The 21,260-nt window shown below is 42.5% G+C and overlaps 2 protein-coding genes across 10 annotated transcripts in view; one reads left to right on the top strand and one right to left on the bottom strand.

The window, feature by feature from the left end:
- Positions 1-21,260, bottom strand: part of LOC6540885 (ecdysone receptor) — a 75,553-nt gene that overhangs the window by 22,266 nt on the left and 32,027 nt on the right. The window contains exons 1-2 of one of the 8 annotated variants that reach the window (XM_026979151.1): positions 12,442-13,334; positions 4,113-5,080 (exon numbers count right to left, since the gene is read on the bottom strand). The exons of 5 other annotated variants lie outside the window; for them this stretch is intronic. In XM_026979151.1, coding sequence (XP_026834952.1) covers positions 4,113-4,791 — 679 coding nt within the window. In that variant the 5' untranslated portion in view covers positions 4,792-5,080; positions 12,442-13,334. Of the gene's footprint in view, positions 1-4,112; positions 5,081-12,441; positions 13,335-21,260 lie in introns of those variants that run through there. 2 more of the 8 variants (XM_026979150.1, XM_026979156.1) reach the window with 2 other exon arrangements.
- Positions 15,326-20,585, top strand: LOC6541459. Of its 2 annotated transcripts, none has more exons than XM_015159211.2 (4): positions 15,326-15,384; positions 19,486-20,002; positions 20,164-20,432; positions 20,489-20,565. In XM_015159211.2, exons 1-4 carry the CDS (start codon positions 15,362-15,364, stop codon positions 20,559-20,561), a joined length of 882 nt encoding a protein of 293 aa, XP_015014697.2. In that variant the 5' UTR covers positions 15,326-15,361; the 3' UTR covers positions 20,562-20,565. The 2 variants fall into 2 exon arrangements, with proteins under 2 accessions (XP_015014697.2, XP_001970779.3); XM_001970743.3 differs by having other exon boundaries at positions 15,330-15,384; positions 20,164-20,437; positions 20,489-20,585.

Below are 21,260 nucleotides of genomic sequence, written 5' to 3'. Positions count from 1 at the left end.
GCTGGTGCAGTAGCGGGGGGCGAGGGAGGGGGAGGGAAAATTGCCAGCAATCAGCGGCGCATAAATCAAAAATGTTGTTTTCATGAAACCATCAGGCATCTCCCTCTTCGTGGGGCCATCTCGTTCTGCCGCGGTGCAGCTGAACATGAACATGAAAATGGAAAAAAGAGGCAAGGGAAAAGTGGAAAATCATGGCTCAGCTGCGAGCAACAACAACTTTCACCCGTCCAAAGAGCGAGATGGGCAGAAAGAAAGTGAGACAACTTAATGCTTTTATAGAAGCTCGAAGTGAAGAAGAAAGTTAAGAAGCAGAATTCGTATTTGGTCTTGTTGTTGTTGTTGTTGCTGCTGCTGCTGGTGTTGCTGTTGTTGTTGGTGCGTGGCTGAAACTGGTTTGGGGAGTAGAAGAAAGTTGCCTCGGCCGCTTCAAGAATGCTGCACTAATTGGACGGCGGCGAGAAAGAGATAGCTGCAGACCAGGGCTGGCCAGTGTGTTAGTTGGTCGCCATTGGAGTCCCTAGTTGCGGGAAAAGCATCTCTCTCACTTCACTTTTCCGCCCCAAGGCGATCTTTCCCCTCGGCCCTGTCTTTTAGCGATTGCCTAATGCCAAGTATTCTCGGAATATTTGGTAATTTTTCTCTGCGTTTTGTTTGTTTCTTCCGTTTGTCTGCACTCGCTCTCTCTCACTCTTTCTCTGTTTCACTCTCTTTTCACTTTTTGTTTCTAATCAAGAATAGACACAGACACACTCGGTCGGGTGTGAGTATTTTTTATACGAAAATATTTCACAATTTTTTTCGCTTTATTTTGGGCAACATTTGTGCATACACACTACTGACATAGTTCGGTCTTTCTATTATAATTATTTATAATATTTTTGAGTGCACAGTGGGGCGATTCCGCGGATTAAAAATGTTAATACTGTTTTGGACATGAATTCACTCATTCAATTTGGGACAGTTATTTTCTCGTGAGCCGTTTTTTGTTCAAAAACATCCCATTTTTTGATTGTGTTCGAATAAACAAGTAATTATTATAAGATATAGAACATATAAATCTGACCAATTTTACTTTCACATCTCTGTCTCCCTCTCTCGCATCTTTTTTAGCTTTCGCTGCTGCGATTAATCGTATCTCGCTTCGTTCGAATTTAAAATTGTGTGGACAAATGAAGCATTTCTAGTGGCGTTGACTTGCTTTTAGTCACAGCTGCAGGCTGTTGTGTCATTAACCTATAAAAACGTGTTCGCTTAGAGCGGCAGTGCGAGCGAGAGGGGGAGTTCTGTGCTTTATTGCACTCAATCGCCGCTTCCCCCTTTCTTTACCAACAAGCAATTTAAAGCTACCGAGTCATGACGTAATGTACATTAGCTAACCATGTGGCATTCTTTCTTTTTAAATCATTAGAATATGAATCACGTTGAATCGAGATACAGAGATGAACAATCGCCTTATTATGCATATGTACATACATGTGCAAGTGTATTAAAACATTTCGAGCAACAAATCATACTGAAGTCCCGAAGTCCACTAATTAGTATCCCCGACTCCGATATCGGCATGTCAGAATGACAGTTGTAAGACAATTAAAATAAACATGGCCAGAAGTCAAAGTCAAGCGACTGTCAGAGGGACTTATCAATGTCAGGCGACATTCTCGCACTGCAACTACAAACAAACGAAACAAATACCCAGTCGCAGCAGAAACCAACATCTCGTTTACAGCAACTGTGGACACAATGTATGTGCATATGTATATGTATGTATCTGACTGCAGGGGCGGGTGGTGGGTGGGCGTTGGGTGAAGAGCGATAGCAATTGCAAGTGAACGAGAGAGATTGTTGGCGAGAGGGCGTCACACGCAGAGCGCGCTCGGGTTCTGGGCGCTCCGCTTCGGTGCTTCACGAAGTGCTTCGTGTTCGCCTGATCGCGATTGTCGATTGCTGCTGACAGCAGCACCAGCACCAGCAGCAACAACAACAGCAACTGCAACAACACCGTGAAATGGCGGCACAAAATCATTGACCTCAATTTTTTCGTCATGCGAACATACACCAACACTCGTTTGTATGTATGTACGTACATACATCGGTACTTGCGGTAATTGCATCGGTGTGCGCGAGTGCAAGTTAAAAAAAATGGCAAAAAACAATACAAATAAGAAAAAGCTGTCGACGGCCGTTATCGTTCGCCAGCACTGGTATTTTGCTTAAATTATTTGCCATTGTAGGACTGCTGTTCAACTTCATTTTCGGTCGTCCTTGAGCATCGGGACTCGCCTTAAACCAATTATTTACAGACATACACATGTACCTATGTGTATATATGTCACATATGTCATAGAAACGTGCGAATATCGAGCCACCCCAGTGGGTTTGACAAAAGAAATGCAAATAAGCTGGACGGCATGGAAGAGAATTGAAACGAAATGAGATGAGATGAGGCGAAACGAGCAGCAGTTGTGCACATACACGCACCCGAGTTTTGCTGCTGCTGCAACAATACCACTTTTTCAGGGGGCAAGGTCATGTACTTGAGCTTTTGCTCCGTACAAAGCGTTCGACAGAGCGGGACAGCACGCTGCGCGAGAGGGACAGGGCTGACGTCAATGTCCCTGCGGTTTACTTGGCGTCCTGGCCCAGTTGCAGTTGCCCCAGTTTGAATTTTTGGGTGAATCGTTAGTCCCCAACCGAAGGGGAAACCCAAATTCTGAGTATGCCAATATCCGGTTTAAGAGCCACACTATCCGTGAGTTACGTGCAACTCTGCTTTGTAATGCGATATAATCAAAGACTGCGAGACATTTGCACTTAATATTTGCATTTCCCACAATTGAGAACTGGGACAGTCTGTTATCTTGTTGAACAGTTAATTCATGCAGATAGCATTGTTGTGTTTAATACTTTGCAGAAATATACATTTAATGTAGCTGAATGCAAATTATGTGCATAGCCCTGCTTACTTTTTCTTCAGAGTGCTTAGCTTTAAAGATTAAACGTTGATAAATAAATTTGGTTTATAATATTTAATCAAACATAATTATTTATAAGCCGCCCTTACTCGTTCTATGCAACGTAGACGTAGACAAAGAAAACGGCCACTACCATTGAGCCCAGACTAGCCTTGACCTGTAGACCCTGTCCAGCAGAGAGATAAATACAAGCCCCTGACCCAGGCGCCTCGATTGCAGATATTGTCCTTGAACTCCCGCTCGCGCCCTCATTCGAATTGGGTCAAATGCAAATGCAAATGCTGTCCTGCCGTCGCCGTCGCCGTCGCTGTGGCTGCTTCTGCTTCTGCTTCTCATCCTGACCTGACCTGACCTGGATTCCCCATTTGGCACGAGGTCAGTGCCACAGCAACGACCAAAGGCGAGCACGAATCGCTTGAGATGACGTCACTGCAGCCCTGCCCAACAATTGCAGTTGCAACACAAACAGGAAGCGAAGAGTCGAGAGCCGAAGAACACATCGCAACACAACTCGAGTAAAGAAGCAGCATTCCTTCAGCGCTGCAGCTCTCCCTTTTCCGGCTGCTCGCTGCAGGGAGGCCCTAAATATAGAACGACTTGAGGTAGGTTCGAGCTCAACAACGAGCGTTGCATCAGCAGCAGCCTCGGAAAGGCACCAAACCGCCCTTATGCCTGCACATGGCCCGGTGCAGCGTCTACATGACATGCACTCGTCCACGACGCTGCTGATAGTGTGCGTGTTTATTGCACTCTGCAGCGAAGGAGCTCTGAGGATCCGGGGGAAGCGAACGAAGAACGAAGAACATAAAATGGGCTTCAAAAGGGTGCTCGCAAAATGAAATGTAATTGGCCGTGCACCTCAGATACAGATACCAAAATACTGAATGCGGGAAAGAACTAACGAGAATCTCTGTTTTAAACTAAGCTTGAACAAAGCTCCCTAATTCTGAGATAGAAGTCACGTTTTTGGATGCCGAATTAATATTATATGCAGTTTTCAGGAAACTGGCCATAATAGGATTCTGTAAGGTCACTATTTTAGGAAATGGATATGTTGTGAGGATACGACTTTACGAAGCACGAAAAACAACAATTTAATGCAACTTAACTGGCTTTCGCTGTACAGGACATAGATCTTACCTGAAGATATAGAATTCACCGAATCGCTTCGGGGCGTGTGCTGCATTCCCAGGCCTCCCATGCCGCCTCCGCCCACTCCGACACCTACTCCGCCGCCGCCTCCTACAACTCCGATAAGGCCATTTGGGGTGCCATTCGCGTGGTGGAGAATACCCATTCCCCCGATACCTCCCCCGCCACCCACGTTCTGCTGAAGGTGGAGCGGGGTGGTTGGCGTTGAGGGGGTTGTGGAGTTGATGAGGCCGTGGCCATTCTGAATCTGTTGCTGCATTCCATTGAGGCCCCCATTGAGCATCCCGTTGGCCAACGCGCCCAGATTGGTGGCACCCGGCACATATTGGCCATTGGTGGAGCCTCCATTCCCATTCCCGTTCGCGTTGCCGTTGATCGGGATGATGGTTGTCTGAGCGGGCAAAGTGCTAGAGCACCCATTCATGGCCAGCGTGATGACGCTCTGCTGCTGCTGATTTAGGCCATTGCCGTTGGAGCCGCCGAACGAACCGGACTCGTTGCCGCAGAGCCAAAGCTCCTGATCGCAATAGTCGTGCGAGTCCAGCGACGAGGGCGACATGTTCACCCCCGGGGGCAGGACGAGGCCGTTCGAGGAGGACGTGACCTCTGAGGACGACTCCTCCGGCAGGCGCATGAAGCCGCCGTTGTTCGACCAGCGCCGCTTCATCCTCTGGTAGCTAATGGTCGCCGTTTTGGGGCCGTTTTCCGTTCACTTAGCGTCGGCTGGGGACAAGGAGCTTGTCCCTGGCAGTTGGTCAATATGTGGAGAAGAACTATCTCCTGGTAAGATCCTCTGTTGCTGTGCGAAGCTCGGTTGTGCGGCTCGAGGTTCTGCTCACTTCTGGCGCTGTTTTGTGGAGTTTTGTGGCGGAGCTAGTATTTTTTGCGCACTTGCTTGCGTTCAAAATACATTTTTGCCCGGATTCCTGCTCATTTAGTGTGAGGAACAATCAGAGCTGTAAGAAAGAGTGGGTACAACCCATAAAGATGACTCGAAAGTGCCCCAGAGAAACCAGTTCTAGGCTTGATTTCAACATTTTGTGGTCACACTGAAAAACGAACGGTTCAACGCACCTGGGCGGGGGCAAGCTCATGAAATTTTCATTTCATTTAATTGCAAATTTTCGCACTACCTTGAACACGGCACTGGGCTGAAGCTAAGCCCAGAGAGAAGAAAGCTTGCCGAGCAAAAAGGAATACGTAATTTTATGAATAGATCAACCCGTGCCCCAGTATCTTACCAGCAAATCTCCAGTTCTGTTAGCGAGAACTCTACTTTAGAGATTGCAAGCATTTGATAAGCTAACTCCAGCTGAATTTATAGTCATATGGAATGGTATATATTATAGTATGAGTTGACCTGACAGCGGAATACATTTTAGAAACAATTAATCTTTTTTTTTAGTCCAAGTTTCGATTTATTGTCATGGCCAATCTTAATTGTCTCCAAAATTAATGGTTTTTTTGATTCGCGTACTTAAATTTCGCCGATTTTAGAACTCGCTTTTATTTTCTTGTCCATGACTAAATATGTACTCTTAACTGTCCAACCATTCAATGGCTTGATCCAAAAGTAAAATTGTTTTCCCAATTTCCCAAGTGGGTATAAAAATCTTAGAAAATGCTCAATATTAAAGCCTTCATCGCTCAGCAGTATCAGACTCATTTCGATTTTATATTATAAAAAAAATAATAATCAAGGAATACATATAATAATGACCATTAATGGCAAATTTAACGATTCCCAATTGACATTGTTAAATTTACTGTTTGAGCAATCTCTTCATTACCGTCGTTAACATATCCACATGTACAAGGCTACAATCGTTTCTTGTGGAAAGCCGGTAACTGCTGGCACTTAATTAGTGAAAGTCAATCGCCAGGCTAGACAATTGACATAAATATTTAATGCAACAGACCCAATTGAACCCAAATTATTGACGATTGTCAACCTATTGACCTTGGCTGGCCAGAGCCAGCTGCGGATTAATCAAAGGTCCGAGTATGAGAATCCTCTGCATTTCAATTGATTTTGCAATGCAGGCCAAACAGCCCGTTTGAGTCACTCTGCGACTTACAGGTGAATCATTATTTTGTATTCTGGATATCGACAGTTTCAAGCTGAATATTTCCTTCCCCAAGCGTATTCTTTTATGGTCTACCCACCATTAAGAGACCGGCACAACAAAAACGAGAGGGAAGAGCCAAGCGATAATAAAGCAAAAGTCTGAAGCATTTCGCTTCTTTGTGTTATGTGTTATAAGGCACTAAAACTGGTTTTATACCATACTCAGCCGCCAAAGAGTGAGCGAGACAAGGCGAAAGCTTAGAAAAATCGAAAAGAATCTCGATCAAGCGCAAAATGAAGAACAAGATAAATCGCGAAGAAGCAGTCAGAGTAAAAAGAAAAGGGAAGACTAGTCTAAGCTCGCGTGACGAGCGAAGGGGGAGGGCGGGGCACTGAGCCGAGATTTTGGCCCGCATTAAGGAAAAAAACCTGTCGCTCTCGCTGCCAACGCCGCTGCCAACGTCGCTGCCAACGTCGCTGCCGACTGAATGCGTCGAGCAGCAACACAAAAACAACAATGCAAACAGGTTGTTCTTTGCCGTTTTTGCTTTGTTGTCTACAAAAATGTTTCTGAAAACATCGGAAGAAGCAGAGACGGAACGCGTATTTATCGCATTCGGAATATACTACCCACATTATATATACGGGGTGTACGAGTATATGAGCGGGATGCGCTGCGATACACATGCGTACGCGACATTTATGGCATTTTTGTTGACTTGTTGTCTTGTGTTGTCTTGTTGGTTTTTGTTGATGTTGATGTTCTCTGTTCCATTGCCACTTTATTTTGCCCACTTTACTTCTTCTGGGGTTTATCCCTGCTTTTTGTTCTGCCCCTGGAGTTCAGGTTGAAGTACAAACGAAGTTGAAGAAGAGTCGAAAAGCCAAACGCGCATACTCGGATAGCTTCGCGCTTCGCCAGCTCCCTGTTCGTATTTTAGTAATACGATTGAAACGGAACGGAAAATTCTGCCAGTTGAAAAATTCGTTACGCCTTGAGTGATGGATTTTAGGAATGGTGAGACAGAAAACCGAGATAAAGGTAGCGTACACCTCTATTTATAGAATCTTAAAAAGTAAAATGTTCAAAGTAATGGGAACTTCAGTTCAGCCAACAGGTTCCCCTTGGGTTCCTGTGTCGGTGAGTTGGATCTGCGGTCAATTAACTCGAAAATAGCTATGCAAATTCAAAAAGTTGCATCTTAATAAATTGAACAGGTGTGTCTTTCAAGCAAAATACCTTGTTAGAGATCTTGAAATCGTTAAATCGTTGTTAAAAGTTGACAACTAGCCGTGAATCGTGAATGGAAAGGCAGGAATTCTGTCTAAAAATTCCATTGATTCCTAACTCAACCCATTAACCCCAAAAACTTGACTGACCCCTGATTATTTTAGGGATAACCTGCTGGAACGTTTCCTTTGCAAAAGTATGTCAATGACTGGCACGCGAGGCCCGATGGCTAGGAGTCCCCCTTCTTCACGTCCTTTCCCCATTCACCAACCCTCGCAAACAACGATTTCAGACGCAATAAACTTTATTAACAATTGTTGTACACGACACTGAAATCAATGGGTGGTGGTCAAATAAGCTTGTGTTGGTGCCTCCCGCTCGAGCGCGCTCTGGCAGAGCGAAAACAATTAAACATCCGTTCCCGGATTGTCCAGCAGGAATAATATAATAGGCCCACCAACTCGAATCCACATCAGCACACTCACACAAGCAAATGAGGAACGAACGAATACTTCTGCGAGCGGATCCTTTTAATTTCCTGCTGTTATTTTCCTGCACGTAAAGCCAGCGCCGCGTGATTTCCATTTGCTGATTCAGAGAGAAAATATCTCACCCTTCGTCCTTTTCCACTAAAGGGACACGTGGAGGGAGCAAACATATGTGTTACATTCCCACAAATTCCTCTCAAGCAAGAAAGAGGGCCAAATGATAGTAGGCCTGAAGCTGTCCATAAGGCCTCCACTTCGGTTTCGTAGAAGAAAACAAAATGTAGTGAAGCGAATGCCGCGACTATCAGATTATCCGATTGCCGATATTTAATTAAGCAAATTTTTCTGCTGGCGATGACGCCATTGACCGTGCAAAATCGTATTTAACTCATATCTTGTAAAAAACCCATAAATTACAAAAGGATAATAAATGTAACCTTATTGGAGTTCCAATAAGAGTTGCCTAGATCTAGATCTAGATCTAGACAAGATCTAATGGATCTAATGACGGGAAGGCAGACGAACGGAACTCAAATAGGGTGTAGTTTTCATCAAGGATATATAACAGTATAGACCCGAGAAATATTCACAACAGCATGACCAGATCAAAAAGAAAAGCAATCTGTGCGATTGAGGTCTTGGCAAATAAATTACTATACCTAGCGACAAAAATATAAACGCTGCTGCAAACTTAACGGTTGTTTCTTTCCATATACCTGTCTTTCTCCCACTACCAGCCCCAACACAATACCAAATTTAACCAAAAACAGGTTGAGTGCTTCTTTCCGCGAACTCAGTTGGCTGCGTTTCTTTATTTTGTTGGTGGTTTTTTAAAAGTTTGCTGATTTGGTTAAACATGAAAAATGGTGCCATTCAATTGACACATATCCAATATTTAGTTTAAGACAAAACCAAAGTAAGCTGTGGCATTCGCTTCAGTCGGAATCGGTGCGGCATGATTTAAGAATACAACTTGCATCGTAAGATCTCAATAAAGTTTTGTTAATTTCACAAAATTATGAAGTTCTTTGGCTTCCATTAGCAATAATTAAAACATATTTCGCTTCGTTATAGCCAAGTTATTGGACCCTACATTTTCATTAAAAGCATCTTCAGCTCTGTATTCCTTCAGCTGCTTAGTTTCCCAAGCAGATCTGTTGACGGAGCTATGTAGATAGATATCCCAGAGTCTCCTTTTATTAATTCACATGTTCTTTTCAATTCTATCGGCCAAAGTCTTTGCACAAAAAATCAATTAGCAATAAAAGCTATAGAAACTTTTTAATGCTATGGCCGAAGAAGATTTATAGCATTCCGCGATGGCCCGCTTTCGGCTTATTCAGAGCACTTAGCAGCAACATGGCACGCGTTTGAATTAATAGAACAGCAAATAATTTAATAAATAAAATATACAACTTTGTATATCCTTAAGACAAATACAGCTCTATAGCCTTGAAGCATCAAAAACTACCAATAAATATAAGATTAGATAATAGGAGGCAAGAGGAAAAAACCCTAGCGACGCGTCACAGCTGGCCCAATGTTTAGTAAAACTGGTTGATGTTGACTGGCCCGGCTTTAAAAATGCGCTTGAATCATTTCCTTTTCCGGTTAGTTGGTGTCTCTCTTGCTTTCTGCGGCGTCTACGATTTGCATTTTTAATCGATAACACTAATGGCCTGACCTTTTCGACAGCAAAGACGACACAATAAACCCAATATAGAATGACAGCGCAATGTGTCAAACCAGATTCAAGACTCGTGGTTGAGGGTTATGAATTAATAGGCCCCACTATCTGAACTGGATAACTCATTGTTTTTACAAAAATAAAAAATTTGAATTGAGACTTGTCTAACGGTATTTTCGGAAAAAGCTTTGAAAAACCACTAACAAAAAACGGATTCTCTTTTTGGCATAAGTCATTGAGTTTATTAGTTATAGGGAAAAAGTCAATGCTAAGAATGACGACGCCAAACTTCCGTTTGCTCCTCAAAAAGCTGAGCAAGTTTCTCAAGACTCAAACTTTGCTATTTATTAAAACTACAATTTCGCGCTGCTCGGCTAATCGACAACAACAATATACTCGTAATTGTTTTGTCTACTTAGAAAACTGTGGAAAGTCATGGAAACTCTTCGTCATCGGCGATTGTGCTGCGAAAGTGTTGGCAGCTCGACTTTGTTGCTGGTCTGTGAAAGTCCACAAGAGCGCAGGGGGGAAGGCCCAACTCTTTCCAAGCTGAATTGCTTTATGGCAGGCTACTGTTAAATGCACACACACAGATTCGGTCCATCCAGACCGAACGGGAAGGAAAACCATCTAGAAAAGGCTGACTAGATAAGGCACTCAATGCATTTGATACAATGGCACCTGTTTGCCATTTTTGCCGCTTTTGCCGTTCCCGCTCCCCATTTTCATCCAGGGTTGAAAAACGGAGTGTGGTGCTCTGTCTCCTGACCCACTGGTTTGTACCCATCAGTATGGCCGCCCCCAGTCTTCGTTACATTGAACCTTTTTAAAGGGGGGTTCTGTTTGACACTTTGGAAACAGTTATGATATGAAGTGAGGTATTTAAATTATCCAGGCTGATTTGCATTCGTGCGCGTTCAGTACTCATAATTGTCGATAGAGTTACGTCTGTGATAGGACTATCAGAACACTAAGTACTCTTAGTACTCTAAGTACTCTTGTGTAGTGGGTGGCAAAACTGCTACATAGTTCGTTCTTGATTTACTTGTATAACTCTTAGATGACACGAAGAAAAACATGAACGACTTACTTCCTAGTGTCATTAAAATTCGCCAATTTAGCTTAGAACCCAAAACCAAAAATGTTCGGAGGTTAGTGATGAAAAAACACCGGCAACTCGGGTTTCTCAACATTGTGGAAGCCAAAACACTGAATCCCGTGTATAGACATACATGTGTCTATATATTTGCATAAAATCGCATTAAAATTTGCCATTTGGCCACTTTAATGTCCCATAAAACATAAACAACAGCGGCGAAGACGAAGTTGTCGACGCCATAGGATATATGTAAGTAACTTTTTTGTGCAGTTTGTTTGTGTCCAGAAAGTGTAGCAAAGAAGAAATACCGAATAACTTAATGTGCAAAAAGCAGTTGGAAAAGAGAATCTTTAGTCAAGCGCTTCGACTAAAAAATACCTGGCACTCCGCTAACAAATTTCAAACTAAATAAACAATTCTGAATTATTTGCAACCTGCTGAGGAATTTCATTTAAATTACCAACCCAAGGGCGCTTTTTAGATTATGCGGGCGTGACAGTTTTTCGAATTTCTGTCGGCTTTAGAGTGGACTTGGCCAAGCCTAGAAATAAACTTGCACAAGTAATCCATCGCTAGAACCAAAATGCAGTGTAAGTAAGAGGTATCAAAAAAGAAAAAAGCCATGAAGTCGAAGCTTTAACCAGACCCGCCCAGGAAACGAAGGCGAACGGGTGGCGGCAAGGGGATGGGACAAATTAATTGTGGGAGAGTCAAACTAATGTTGGGGACTTTAATGAAACCTAAAGCGTAAACCACGCTGTTACCTAATGCCTCATTAGGTGCCTTCAAATAGGGAAAACTAAGCGTATAAGATTTTATAAGCATAAAATATGGCGCGGTACCTATTCAGCAATATATCTAAATGGAGAACTTAAATCCATGAATGCTAAAAATTTTTGAACTCTATTTAAAGAATAATTTTCGAATTAAAATCACTGGAGCTAAAAAAAAAAGTAAGTGCGCGAGAAAAAATTCTAAACTAAAATTTGACAAGTCCTCAGCTCGTCAGACCAATAGCATTTACATGTTCCCCAAATTTTACTTTTACTCCCCGATTCAAGTGCCCAAACTGTATCGAATTATTTTCGAGCCCTGTTTCGCCACTCAACAAATCGAATATGTTTTTTACACCAAATTAAACCTCATCAACAGAAAGTCAGAGTAAATCTGTTGGCTGAGTTCAATGAATGCCCACTTGAATTTATGGAAATACATGCCAATTACGCAGTCGAGTGCTTCCCTAGACCAACATACACATATCCCTCTACACCATGGATCTATAGTGGCCGAAAGAGACTTGATTATGTTTACGCAGGCGAAATACACAATTTTCAACGTTCTCTCTTGACCGTCTGTCAATTGTCATGGCCATAATTAATGTATTGCCAATCGAACCCCATCCCGAACATGTGTATCTTTTTGGGACATAATAATGCCTGTATCTACAACATGTATTCTTCTATGCGAACAAATGATCTGTGTATCTTGGCATTGAAAAGATCTAATGGCAATGTAGTTTTCCTTTCGGCTGGATGAATAAGAAATGGAAATTGATTTTGTTCATACGAAGTGACAAGTGCGCCAAGACAAACACATTAGGGTCTAAACAAATCGAACATGGTTTCCGCTTTCGAACAGCGAACTTGTTGCCCAACTCACATCTTTCGTTTAGCAGTTGACCACAAAATGTTGTTATGGAAAACCAGACGCTTGGTTCCATTGGATCCAAGGTGCCACCACTCACCATATACGTCGATATAGTGCGCCAGTTCTGCTACTAATCCACAAGTATCCATGAGCACACTGCGTCCTCGAAAAAGGTATTCCAGTTGACAAAGCACTATTTGGAATGTTGGATAAAATCTTTTCACTGCCTTTCTGTATTTGTAAGGGGATCCACGGCACAAATCCCTTACACACTCGCGCACTATCTTCGATATATGTAATATTGTGGATGCGGAAAAAGTCTCCCGCTCCTGGCAGAGCGGAGCTGGCGTTCCACAGACGACGACTAGACGGGCGTCTGATGTCTGTGTGTCACGTTGCTGATGTTTGATTTCGAGTTCTGGCTTTCGTTTGTTCCTATTTACATTTCGGTCCCGCTGAATTCCCTCACCCGCGATTTGCACTATGCAGCCGCCATATAATATTTGTACAACTATGAATATATGCTCTCGATTTGCGTGTTATAAGAACTATTTAATTTTCCTTCTTCACCACATATGTATGTATTTTTACTATTCCTTGAGTTTCAGCTACAATGCATTTGCACTTTATATTTCTCTCTGCCGATGAATTGCACTTGTTGTGTTTGTTGCGGTTGTTGGGAGAACTGGAATTATTTGGGATTTGTCTAACAATTTCTCATAAATATAGGTGTATATGTGATTTAAACATGTATTTTATTTGGTTACAACATTTTGGGGGTTTTATTTTAAAATGTTCGGTGCTTGGGGAAACCGTACTGTTACGTTGTCGTTTTGAATTGTGTGTGCTGTATTTTGTATCTTGTTTTTAGACGAACGCGATCGGGCTTTGTACGTGCGAGCGAACAACCGTTAACAACAAAGTCCAAAAAAATACTAAATAATGAGCAGAATGTTAAATGCGACTGGTAAACCACCTCCAAGTCGTCGGCGTCGCTCAGTCGCGAACAAACTCACCACACAATTACGCTCTCTGGCACGCACACCAAAACGCTGAGAGCGAGCCAGCGATGAAAGAGCGAGAGTCAAAAGCGGAATCGGCGCTAAAGTTAAATGTGAAACGCAGACAGCACTCACCAACACAGCCCCAGACACACTGAGCAAGCGGCTTGAATGAAAATGCCGATGCAATCGTGGGATACTCTTTGTTCGCTCTCCGGCACGTATTTATATCTGTGAGTTGTGTGCGAACGTATATAGACATGTGTGCGTGAGTGTGAGTGCCATCATCGCTTTTATTTCTTGCTGCTTTATTTTCGGTTTTCTACATTTATTTATTGTGTTTTTTTCGTTCATCGCTACTTTCGGGTGCACAAGTGCAAATTCACACGTACATACATACATTTGAAATATTCTCGCATAGTGGGACGTAAGGGTCAAAAATAAAACGGAAGGAGTGGCACGCTTTGTAGTAGGTTATCAACAATCTCAAATAGGTAAAAGTACGATAAGTTAATTTTATAATTAAGGTACTCGAAACCGGTTTCGTGGAATAAATTTAATTAAATAATTACATTACTTTTACTTTCCAATGTATTTGTTAATATTGCAAAAAGAGTTTTAAAATATTAGCTCAAATGAAATTTTCCGTCTAAAACTTAATCAATTCAAAACTTTCAACTTAATCAATACTTATGTATCAGAGATCTGAGCAAGAAAACAATGGAATTGTTTTATCCGGCCAAAAATACTTTCTCACGTCAGCTGAATGAGTAAAAGATCGAGTCAGAAAACCTTAGAGTCCTCCTAAGGCCTCAACGATTTTCACTGTTTTCCATAAGTTGGAAGGGAAATCCAACTGAAGTTGGTTGTATTGTAGACCCCGGTATTTAAAGCTGAATATTGACACAACCATGCGTAATTGATGGGAAGGAAAAAGATCACCAGGGTAAACAGAACGCAGATCAAACTAACACGAATCAGGGAACAGCCACAAAAGTATCTATGAGTACGTAAATACGTATGTACATATGTACATACACGTAACGCCGCGTTTGCTGGGCGACGTATAAATTGCACATTTCAAATACATTGTGGTTAAAAAGTCAGCACAAAGCGAGCCGAGATACTCAGATACAGATACGCACACATCGCTGCAGATAATTGTTTGCCCCCTCCCTTACCTTCCCTTCCCTCCCCCCCACCACCTGCCCCATCCTTCGAATCGCTACATATTTACTTAACGTCGCTGTGTGCGTTGAGTTGACGCTGGGCAAGTTCAAGTGTAGAATGCAATAGAGAATTGCATTTGCTAGAGCGAGAGAGACGACCCCGAAAGAGAGCTTCGAGTTGCTCTCTCGCTCTCTACGCATACGCATAGAAAAGCCGGCAAAATGCAAGGGTAATAGAGATGAGGTGTGGGATTGCGGGGGTGGGCGTGCTGGCGGTGACAGTGGCTAGCATGTGGTGAGTTTCGCTCTGTTTGGGGTTGGCTAGACACATTGAACCACAAAAGTTCAAGATGAAAACACAAAATATCAACAATGACAGCTGAGTAGTGGGGACGGCAGAGGCTTGGTGTTCGGGCCGCGACAGAGTCTTTGTCTCTCTCTCTTCCTATGTTTCTCTACTTCTATTTGTTTGGGTATACCAATACAAACACAGCTGCAACCCGTAACTGCTTTTATGATGATTTTCTTCTCTTTCGTCCTTCCCCACGTTCTACTCCTCCACCCCCATCCTTCTTGGCCGACTGCCAAACGACTCTCAGTTCAGTAGTACACTGGAGCAATTGCTTAGAGTATGGGTGCAACATGTATCTGTGCTTTGCTATATGTATCTGTGTGGCTGCATGTGAGCGTGAGAGTTTGTCTAGCTTTGGGGGTGTGAGTGGGCGGGAGAGGGGGAGCGATCGAAGTCATGTGCATTCCTTTTGTTGGGGTAGTTCGCCGGCAAATAAATGAAATAGAAGAGAGCCGAATGCCATATAGTGGAAACTTGCTCTTGCTTGAGTAGACGATGCCGTTCACAGGAAGAAAGAGGTTTGACGTTCAATTAACATATCTTTTGAAAAACTTGTTTTTTTAAATATAAGCTTTGTTGATAAGCAAATGCTACGAATAAGTTAATGAAAATCAATATCCATATGTTCAATCCGCTTGAAATTCATAAATCTCATGCATAATTAAGATAGGTATGATTAAATGGACAAATTTAGAACAGAAACTGATGTTTAGAAACTTTTGCTTATTTGCAGTTTCACCTTAAACGAAAATAAACAAAGATTCACCGAACGCTCTCTCGCTTTAGGCTGAAACACGTTTTCATTTAAGATGCAATATATTTCCAATATCCAATTTGAATTAGTTGGTTTTTGTCGGAACTAGTTCATTCTTATTCGTTTTGTCCCATGAATACCAGAATTGAAACCGAAACAGTTGTTGCAGTGCACAGATAGATAACACATAATGTATCTGAGCATCACTCTCCAGCTATATTGTCTACGTGTGTGTATCTATGCATTTAGCGAGCGAGATAGCTAGCTAAAAAATAGAAACAAAAGTGGAGAAAAACTTGTCTACATGCCTGTCGCTCAAGCTGCAAAATTTATGCGAAGACACACAAATCCACTGAACGACCGACCGACAACGCTGCCGATGGTTGTTGCTGTTGGTGCCGGGTGTTTTTGTTTTTATACCCATAGACTGCACCAATCTGCTCCACAACACCTTGCCCCCGCTCACCGCCAAAACGTTTTAATGCAAAAAACGCCGACAGACACAGAGAGAAAAAGAAGTTTTATTCACAAAGGCAAGAAAAGCTATGCACACCAATACTTCAGATATACAGAGATATTATTTCTTATTTGGTTTCATTTTCTTGGGCTTAGTTCATGATGTTTTAAACGTTCACGAACGCTTTATATGTATATTTTTTTTTTTCTTAATCTGGTTTGCCTTGTGTGGCTTGGTTTGCTTCTCTTCGGATCAGGCGGTTCGGCTTGTCTTTTGGTATGATTTTGACTTTGAATCGGGTGCCGCAAGAAAGGAGGGCGGGCGCAGAAAGGAGGCAAAGTCAGGTTTAATGTCGTTCAGTGGCGCGGCGACGTTTTGTAGTTGAGGTAGTCGAAGCCGCGAGACGACGACTGGAGGCAGTCGGCAATGGGAGGGCGTGGAACGGGCAGTAAAAGTGGGCTTTGGCCGTGCGTGAACGAAAAGGAATAAAAGACTCCGCGTTGGGCACATAGGCAAAGATTGGCGGTTGTTTACCGATAAGCACCCATGAATGGGCGACGGCAGTAGTCGGCAGACCAAAGGAGAGCAAGTGCCATAGTTATCCAGACAGCCCAGACAGTATATACGGATTTTGCATTATACGAGTATGTAGTACATGGCCCACCCGCCAGTGGTTGGTGAAAAGGTCATGTGCAGACACAGTGGGCCGAATTGAACAGGTGTAATAAGAGTTACATGGGCTTTGTCTAGTTTTGTATTAACTCAACGAAATAACACTAATCTAACGGCTCGACATATAGTGCAGTATTTGTATTGCACTGTATTGCAGGATAATTTTGCACTCGTTACTCGTTGACTCAGTGGGTATGCCTATTCGTTAAGAAGCATGTAAATGGAATTTGCGTCGTTTCTGACTCTATAAATTATATAGTATGTTGTTAATCAGGATCACTAGCCGGGTCGATCCAGCCATGTTCCATATCAAGATCTCGGGATCTTTGAGATTACAGCCGCAACGGTGATTAAAACGATTACCCATCCAACCAGATAGGAAAATGAAAGATTATCTAAATCAAACCGAACTTCTATACTCAATACAAAATTACAAGTTTAAATTTGTATTCGTAGCGTAAAAGGCCATTCGTTGAATAATATGTAACAGGTGGCAGGAAGCGTTTTCGATATTATAAAGTGTCTGTGCAGAACTACATGAGCTAGAATTTGGGCAAGTTTGTTTAAAAATATACACTCGCCCAAAACTGTCACGCACATATTTTTGAAAAATGTTTTGAATTGACAATTTCCATCGCAATTAAAAAAAAAAAGAAATTAAGCCCATGTCCAACCTAACGCCCACAGTTTTAATAAATTACGGTTTTAAGACATACCGATAGCTTATGACGTCAGAGCAACAAATGTAATCGCCGCTAGGTGGCAAATCTGGAAAACAGTCGCTTTACTACGTGCATAACTTCATCTCCATCGCAATCCCGTTAGTTGAGTAACGAGTAACAATAGTCTACGAATAGTATAGGTTACTCGCAGAGTAAAAGGGTGCACTAGATTCGTCTGGCCGTCTGTCCGTCAGTCTGTCCGTCCGTATGAACCTCGAGATCTCAGGAACTATTGAAGCCAGAAAGTTGAGGCATGCAGATTTCATTCACCACGCCCATAAAGCGCCCAAAACTGGAACAAGTGCGGCAAAAAAAAGAAGGATTCGCTTTGATCCAGACAATTCAAGAATTGGGCCTGGTAGACTGGAAGCAAAGAAAAGAAATCGCCTGGACAGCGTGTGTCAAAAGTAGGCGCACAACATGGATACGAGCATACGAGTAATCCTGCATACCGACACTTGATGGATAGCAGACGAAAATAAAAATTTAATAAAATACATATGTATTTCACTTTTTGATTTTTTGCTATGCAAAACCAATTGTTGGGGGCCTGAAATTGTGCGAATGCTCTAAGGTTTTGCTGTTTATGTCGACTTGCATGACATTATTTTATTAAAAGTGACAATTTTAAGCCTTGTTGGCATTGCAGTAATACCAAACGAGCTCCTAATATTTTCGTAGATGTCTGGCGTCCTGGGTGCCAACAATTCTGATCATAATGCTCACCGACAGCTAGTCCCTCAGATTGCATACTAAGCAGAAAACCAGCGTGCGTACATACATAATTGGCGTGCCCTTGTCGCGCCAGTTATCGATAACTATTTCCTGCACAGTTAAACTGGAACGCAATACGGCCAAAACAAAAACTCATCAGTATTCAGGAGGCTGGGGGAACTGAGCTCTTGTTGTTAGCGCAGGTGCCAACTCATTGGCTTAGCTGTAAGCGTTGGGTGCTGTAATTGCAACACGCGCTGCTGCTTTTCCCGGGGGCTAGGAACTGATGCTCCAATAAGCACCTGACAATGTTGGCTTATAAAAAGCTTTTGGCTACAGAAATAGCCATGCACTTGCCACAACGCATTCTGCGTCGTCCATATTTGGGGTCCCTAAGCACCTATCCAGCTACCTAGCTACCCAGCTACCCCTCAGGCCCTCCCACGAACTAAGGCAAACTTGTGATAATTATTTTTAAATTGCACATATTTAATCAAGTGTGAATTGGGCTGCCATGTTGTCGCAGTACGATGTATGCATGCCAAACAATTAATTAGTGCAAATTTCTTCCACTGTTTGGGATTCTGTTCATTTTGTGTTTTAAAGTTGATTTGCCTTGAACTTGAATTCAATGTGTCTGTTGCATTAGGTTTAATATTTCCTTGATATCAAGAGACGAATCAGATACCCTTTACTTATCTAAAGGCAATTGGTTTGATTGTGGTAGAGAATTCAAGGGTTAATTTTTTAAAAACTTCTATATTCGGACAACTTTTGGAGTTTCGCAAACATTAATATAAAATGTTTGCCAAGGAAAAGAATATAGAAATATTTTTTCAATAAAGCAAAGAAATTTGCAGAGTTTTCAACGACTGCCGATTTTTGATGTTTGCACTTCTGATTTGGGCATAATCCCTCTGTGAAAATCCTAAAAAGGGTCAACGTACGAATCGCGACGCAGTTGCTGCGGTTCTTAATTATTTTGGCCTTTTGGCTAATTAAGCCAATAAAATGGGAAACCCCAGACACGCACACGAACAAACATCGAACAAGAAATCGACGAAAATGTAAACGTTGTGCAAAATATTAATAAAAGGAAACGCATCCACAATTGGTTATTAATATTGTAAACATATCTCATCGTTTCGTTTTATTAAGTTAGCCGCTACTAAAATTAACAAAATTAATCAAATACAATTTTCCAACTAGACAGACCACGTTAGCAAATTATCCTAAATTAATTAAATGCTACATGATTCAAGAAAAATGTGTTATTAACTTATAAACCTTTGAATAGAAGGCTTCGAGCGCTCTTTCATGGAGACTTTAGTTTGTTCATCCTCAAATGTGTTTCCACCACCATAATCACAAGCAAACACCACAAAAACACGAGAATTTCAAGAATGGAAAACAACACATTTGGGGGACTAATGTGGAACGGATCCTCGAGACCGGGGCGGCTAGAACACGAGGAAGTGGAAAACGCGGACCTCAGCGGAAGGAGCATGTTCCACTTGTGCGTGAACTTTCTGTGGATATTTTTGTGCATCTACGTCCTGTCCAAGCTGACCAAGCTCGTGGAGCAGCTCGTCGGCCAGCGGCTACTTGGCCAGAAGCAATGGTGCGACGTCCGCACAATCAAAACCGAGTGGGAGCAGACCCTGCAACTTTATGAGGAGGACAAGCGCCAGCTGGATGCACAGGTGCGCGAGTTGCGGGAAAGGAACCTGAGTATGGAGCGCTTGATGGTCGACCTGCGAGACTACAACATCAACTTGATCAGCGAGAACTTTATGCGGTCCGTGATGCAGGAACAGGTACACAACATGATTGAATCAACATATGAGAATCAATTGATCTTCTTACTATCGCTTGTAATATATTTGTCATGCAAAGACTCTGCTAGCAATGTTATGGAAAGATCTAATTGACCTCGAGACATGTAAAATGTATTAACAATCCAATGTTCTTTGCCCAGAAACCAAGGCCGGCGCAGCCAAACATCTACATCACCAACAGCCACTTCCACCTCATAAACCAGATGTTTCTGAACGAGAGTCAAATCAATCTCAACGTACATAACGCTGGCGAGAAAGGAGCCTCCGGGGAGTCCAATAATGTCTGGCTGCAGTATCTGCGGATGCGGAAGTGCTATATGGGCCCGATTGCTGATCCAAATTTGATAGATCCCAGCACCACCGAGCAGAAGCTCCCGATTGTTATGACGACCGAGCAGTTGGCCGAGTTGCAAGGTGAGTAGACCAACATTTTATCGGTGTTAATAATCGTTGTCACCTTCCTAGGCATGATCTAGTTGGTTTTAAGTTATATTCAAGCAGGAATTTCGATTGTTATATTAATCACAAAACAAAATAAAACACAAAAATATGTATTTAAATTAATTAAGATTTACTTTGTCATTATTTATAACAGGCCAGCGTTTGTTTCTATATCATTGCAGTTAAAATTCATGCAGTTTTCCTTTTCAATGTGAAACGATTTCTCCCAGATCTCTCAGATCCTCCATAGATAACAAATACCGTCTGTAGCCTTTAAACCGGAAGTGTTAACTAGCTCAGTAATGTGATTTATTTCAATTCAATTTAATTCAAATTCCAGATTCAATTTCAGCTCAGTTCTCCGCACCACGGAAAATCGGTTTTATTTGCCTAACCACCTACCGCCAACCACCTTCCAACCGCCCCAACCTCCCCCCACTTCGTTGGCCTTCGTGTCCACATCTGGCGGAAACGAAACGAAAACAAAAATGCAAAATATAGCTCTCTACCGACCGACTCGTCTGTTTGTTCCAACTGGGACTGCTAAGACGATGACTTATCAAGCCAGAACTTGGCGATTGGTTCTTCAGCTTTCTTCTGCGTTCCCCCACTGCGCCAGCACTCTCCATTTTATTTTCTTTGCCATGGGGTCACTGGCAGTTATCGTTGCAATTTTGTAATCAGTTGCCGGCTCAAGGTTAAATGCTCGCCGGCACGATGGGCAAAGTCTGTGTGTGCAGGTCCTAGTGGGGCGCATGCCGTTCGATTTTCTTTTCCCCGTGTGCCACTTCCGGTT

Source organism: Drosophila erecta, unplaced genomic scaffold (genome assembly GCF_003286155.1).
Source record: "Drosophila erecta strain 14021-0224.00,06,07 unplaced genomic scaffold, DereRS2 tig00000055-arrow-pilon, whole genome shotgun sequence".
NCBI lineage: Eukaryota > Metazoa > Arthropoda > Insecta > Diptera > Drosophilidae > Drosophila > Drosophila erecta.
This window is presented reverse-complemented; position numbering and strand designations above follow the sequence as displayed.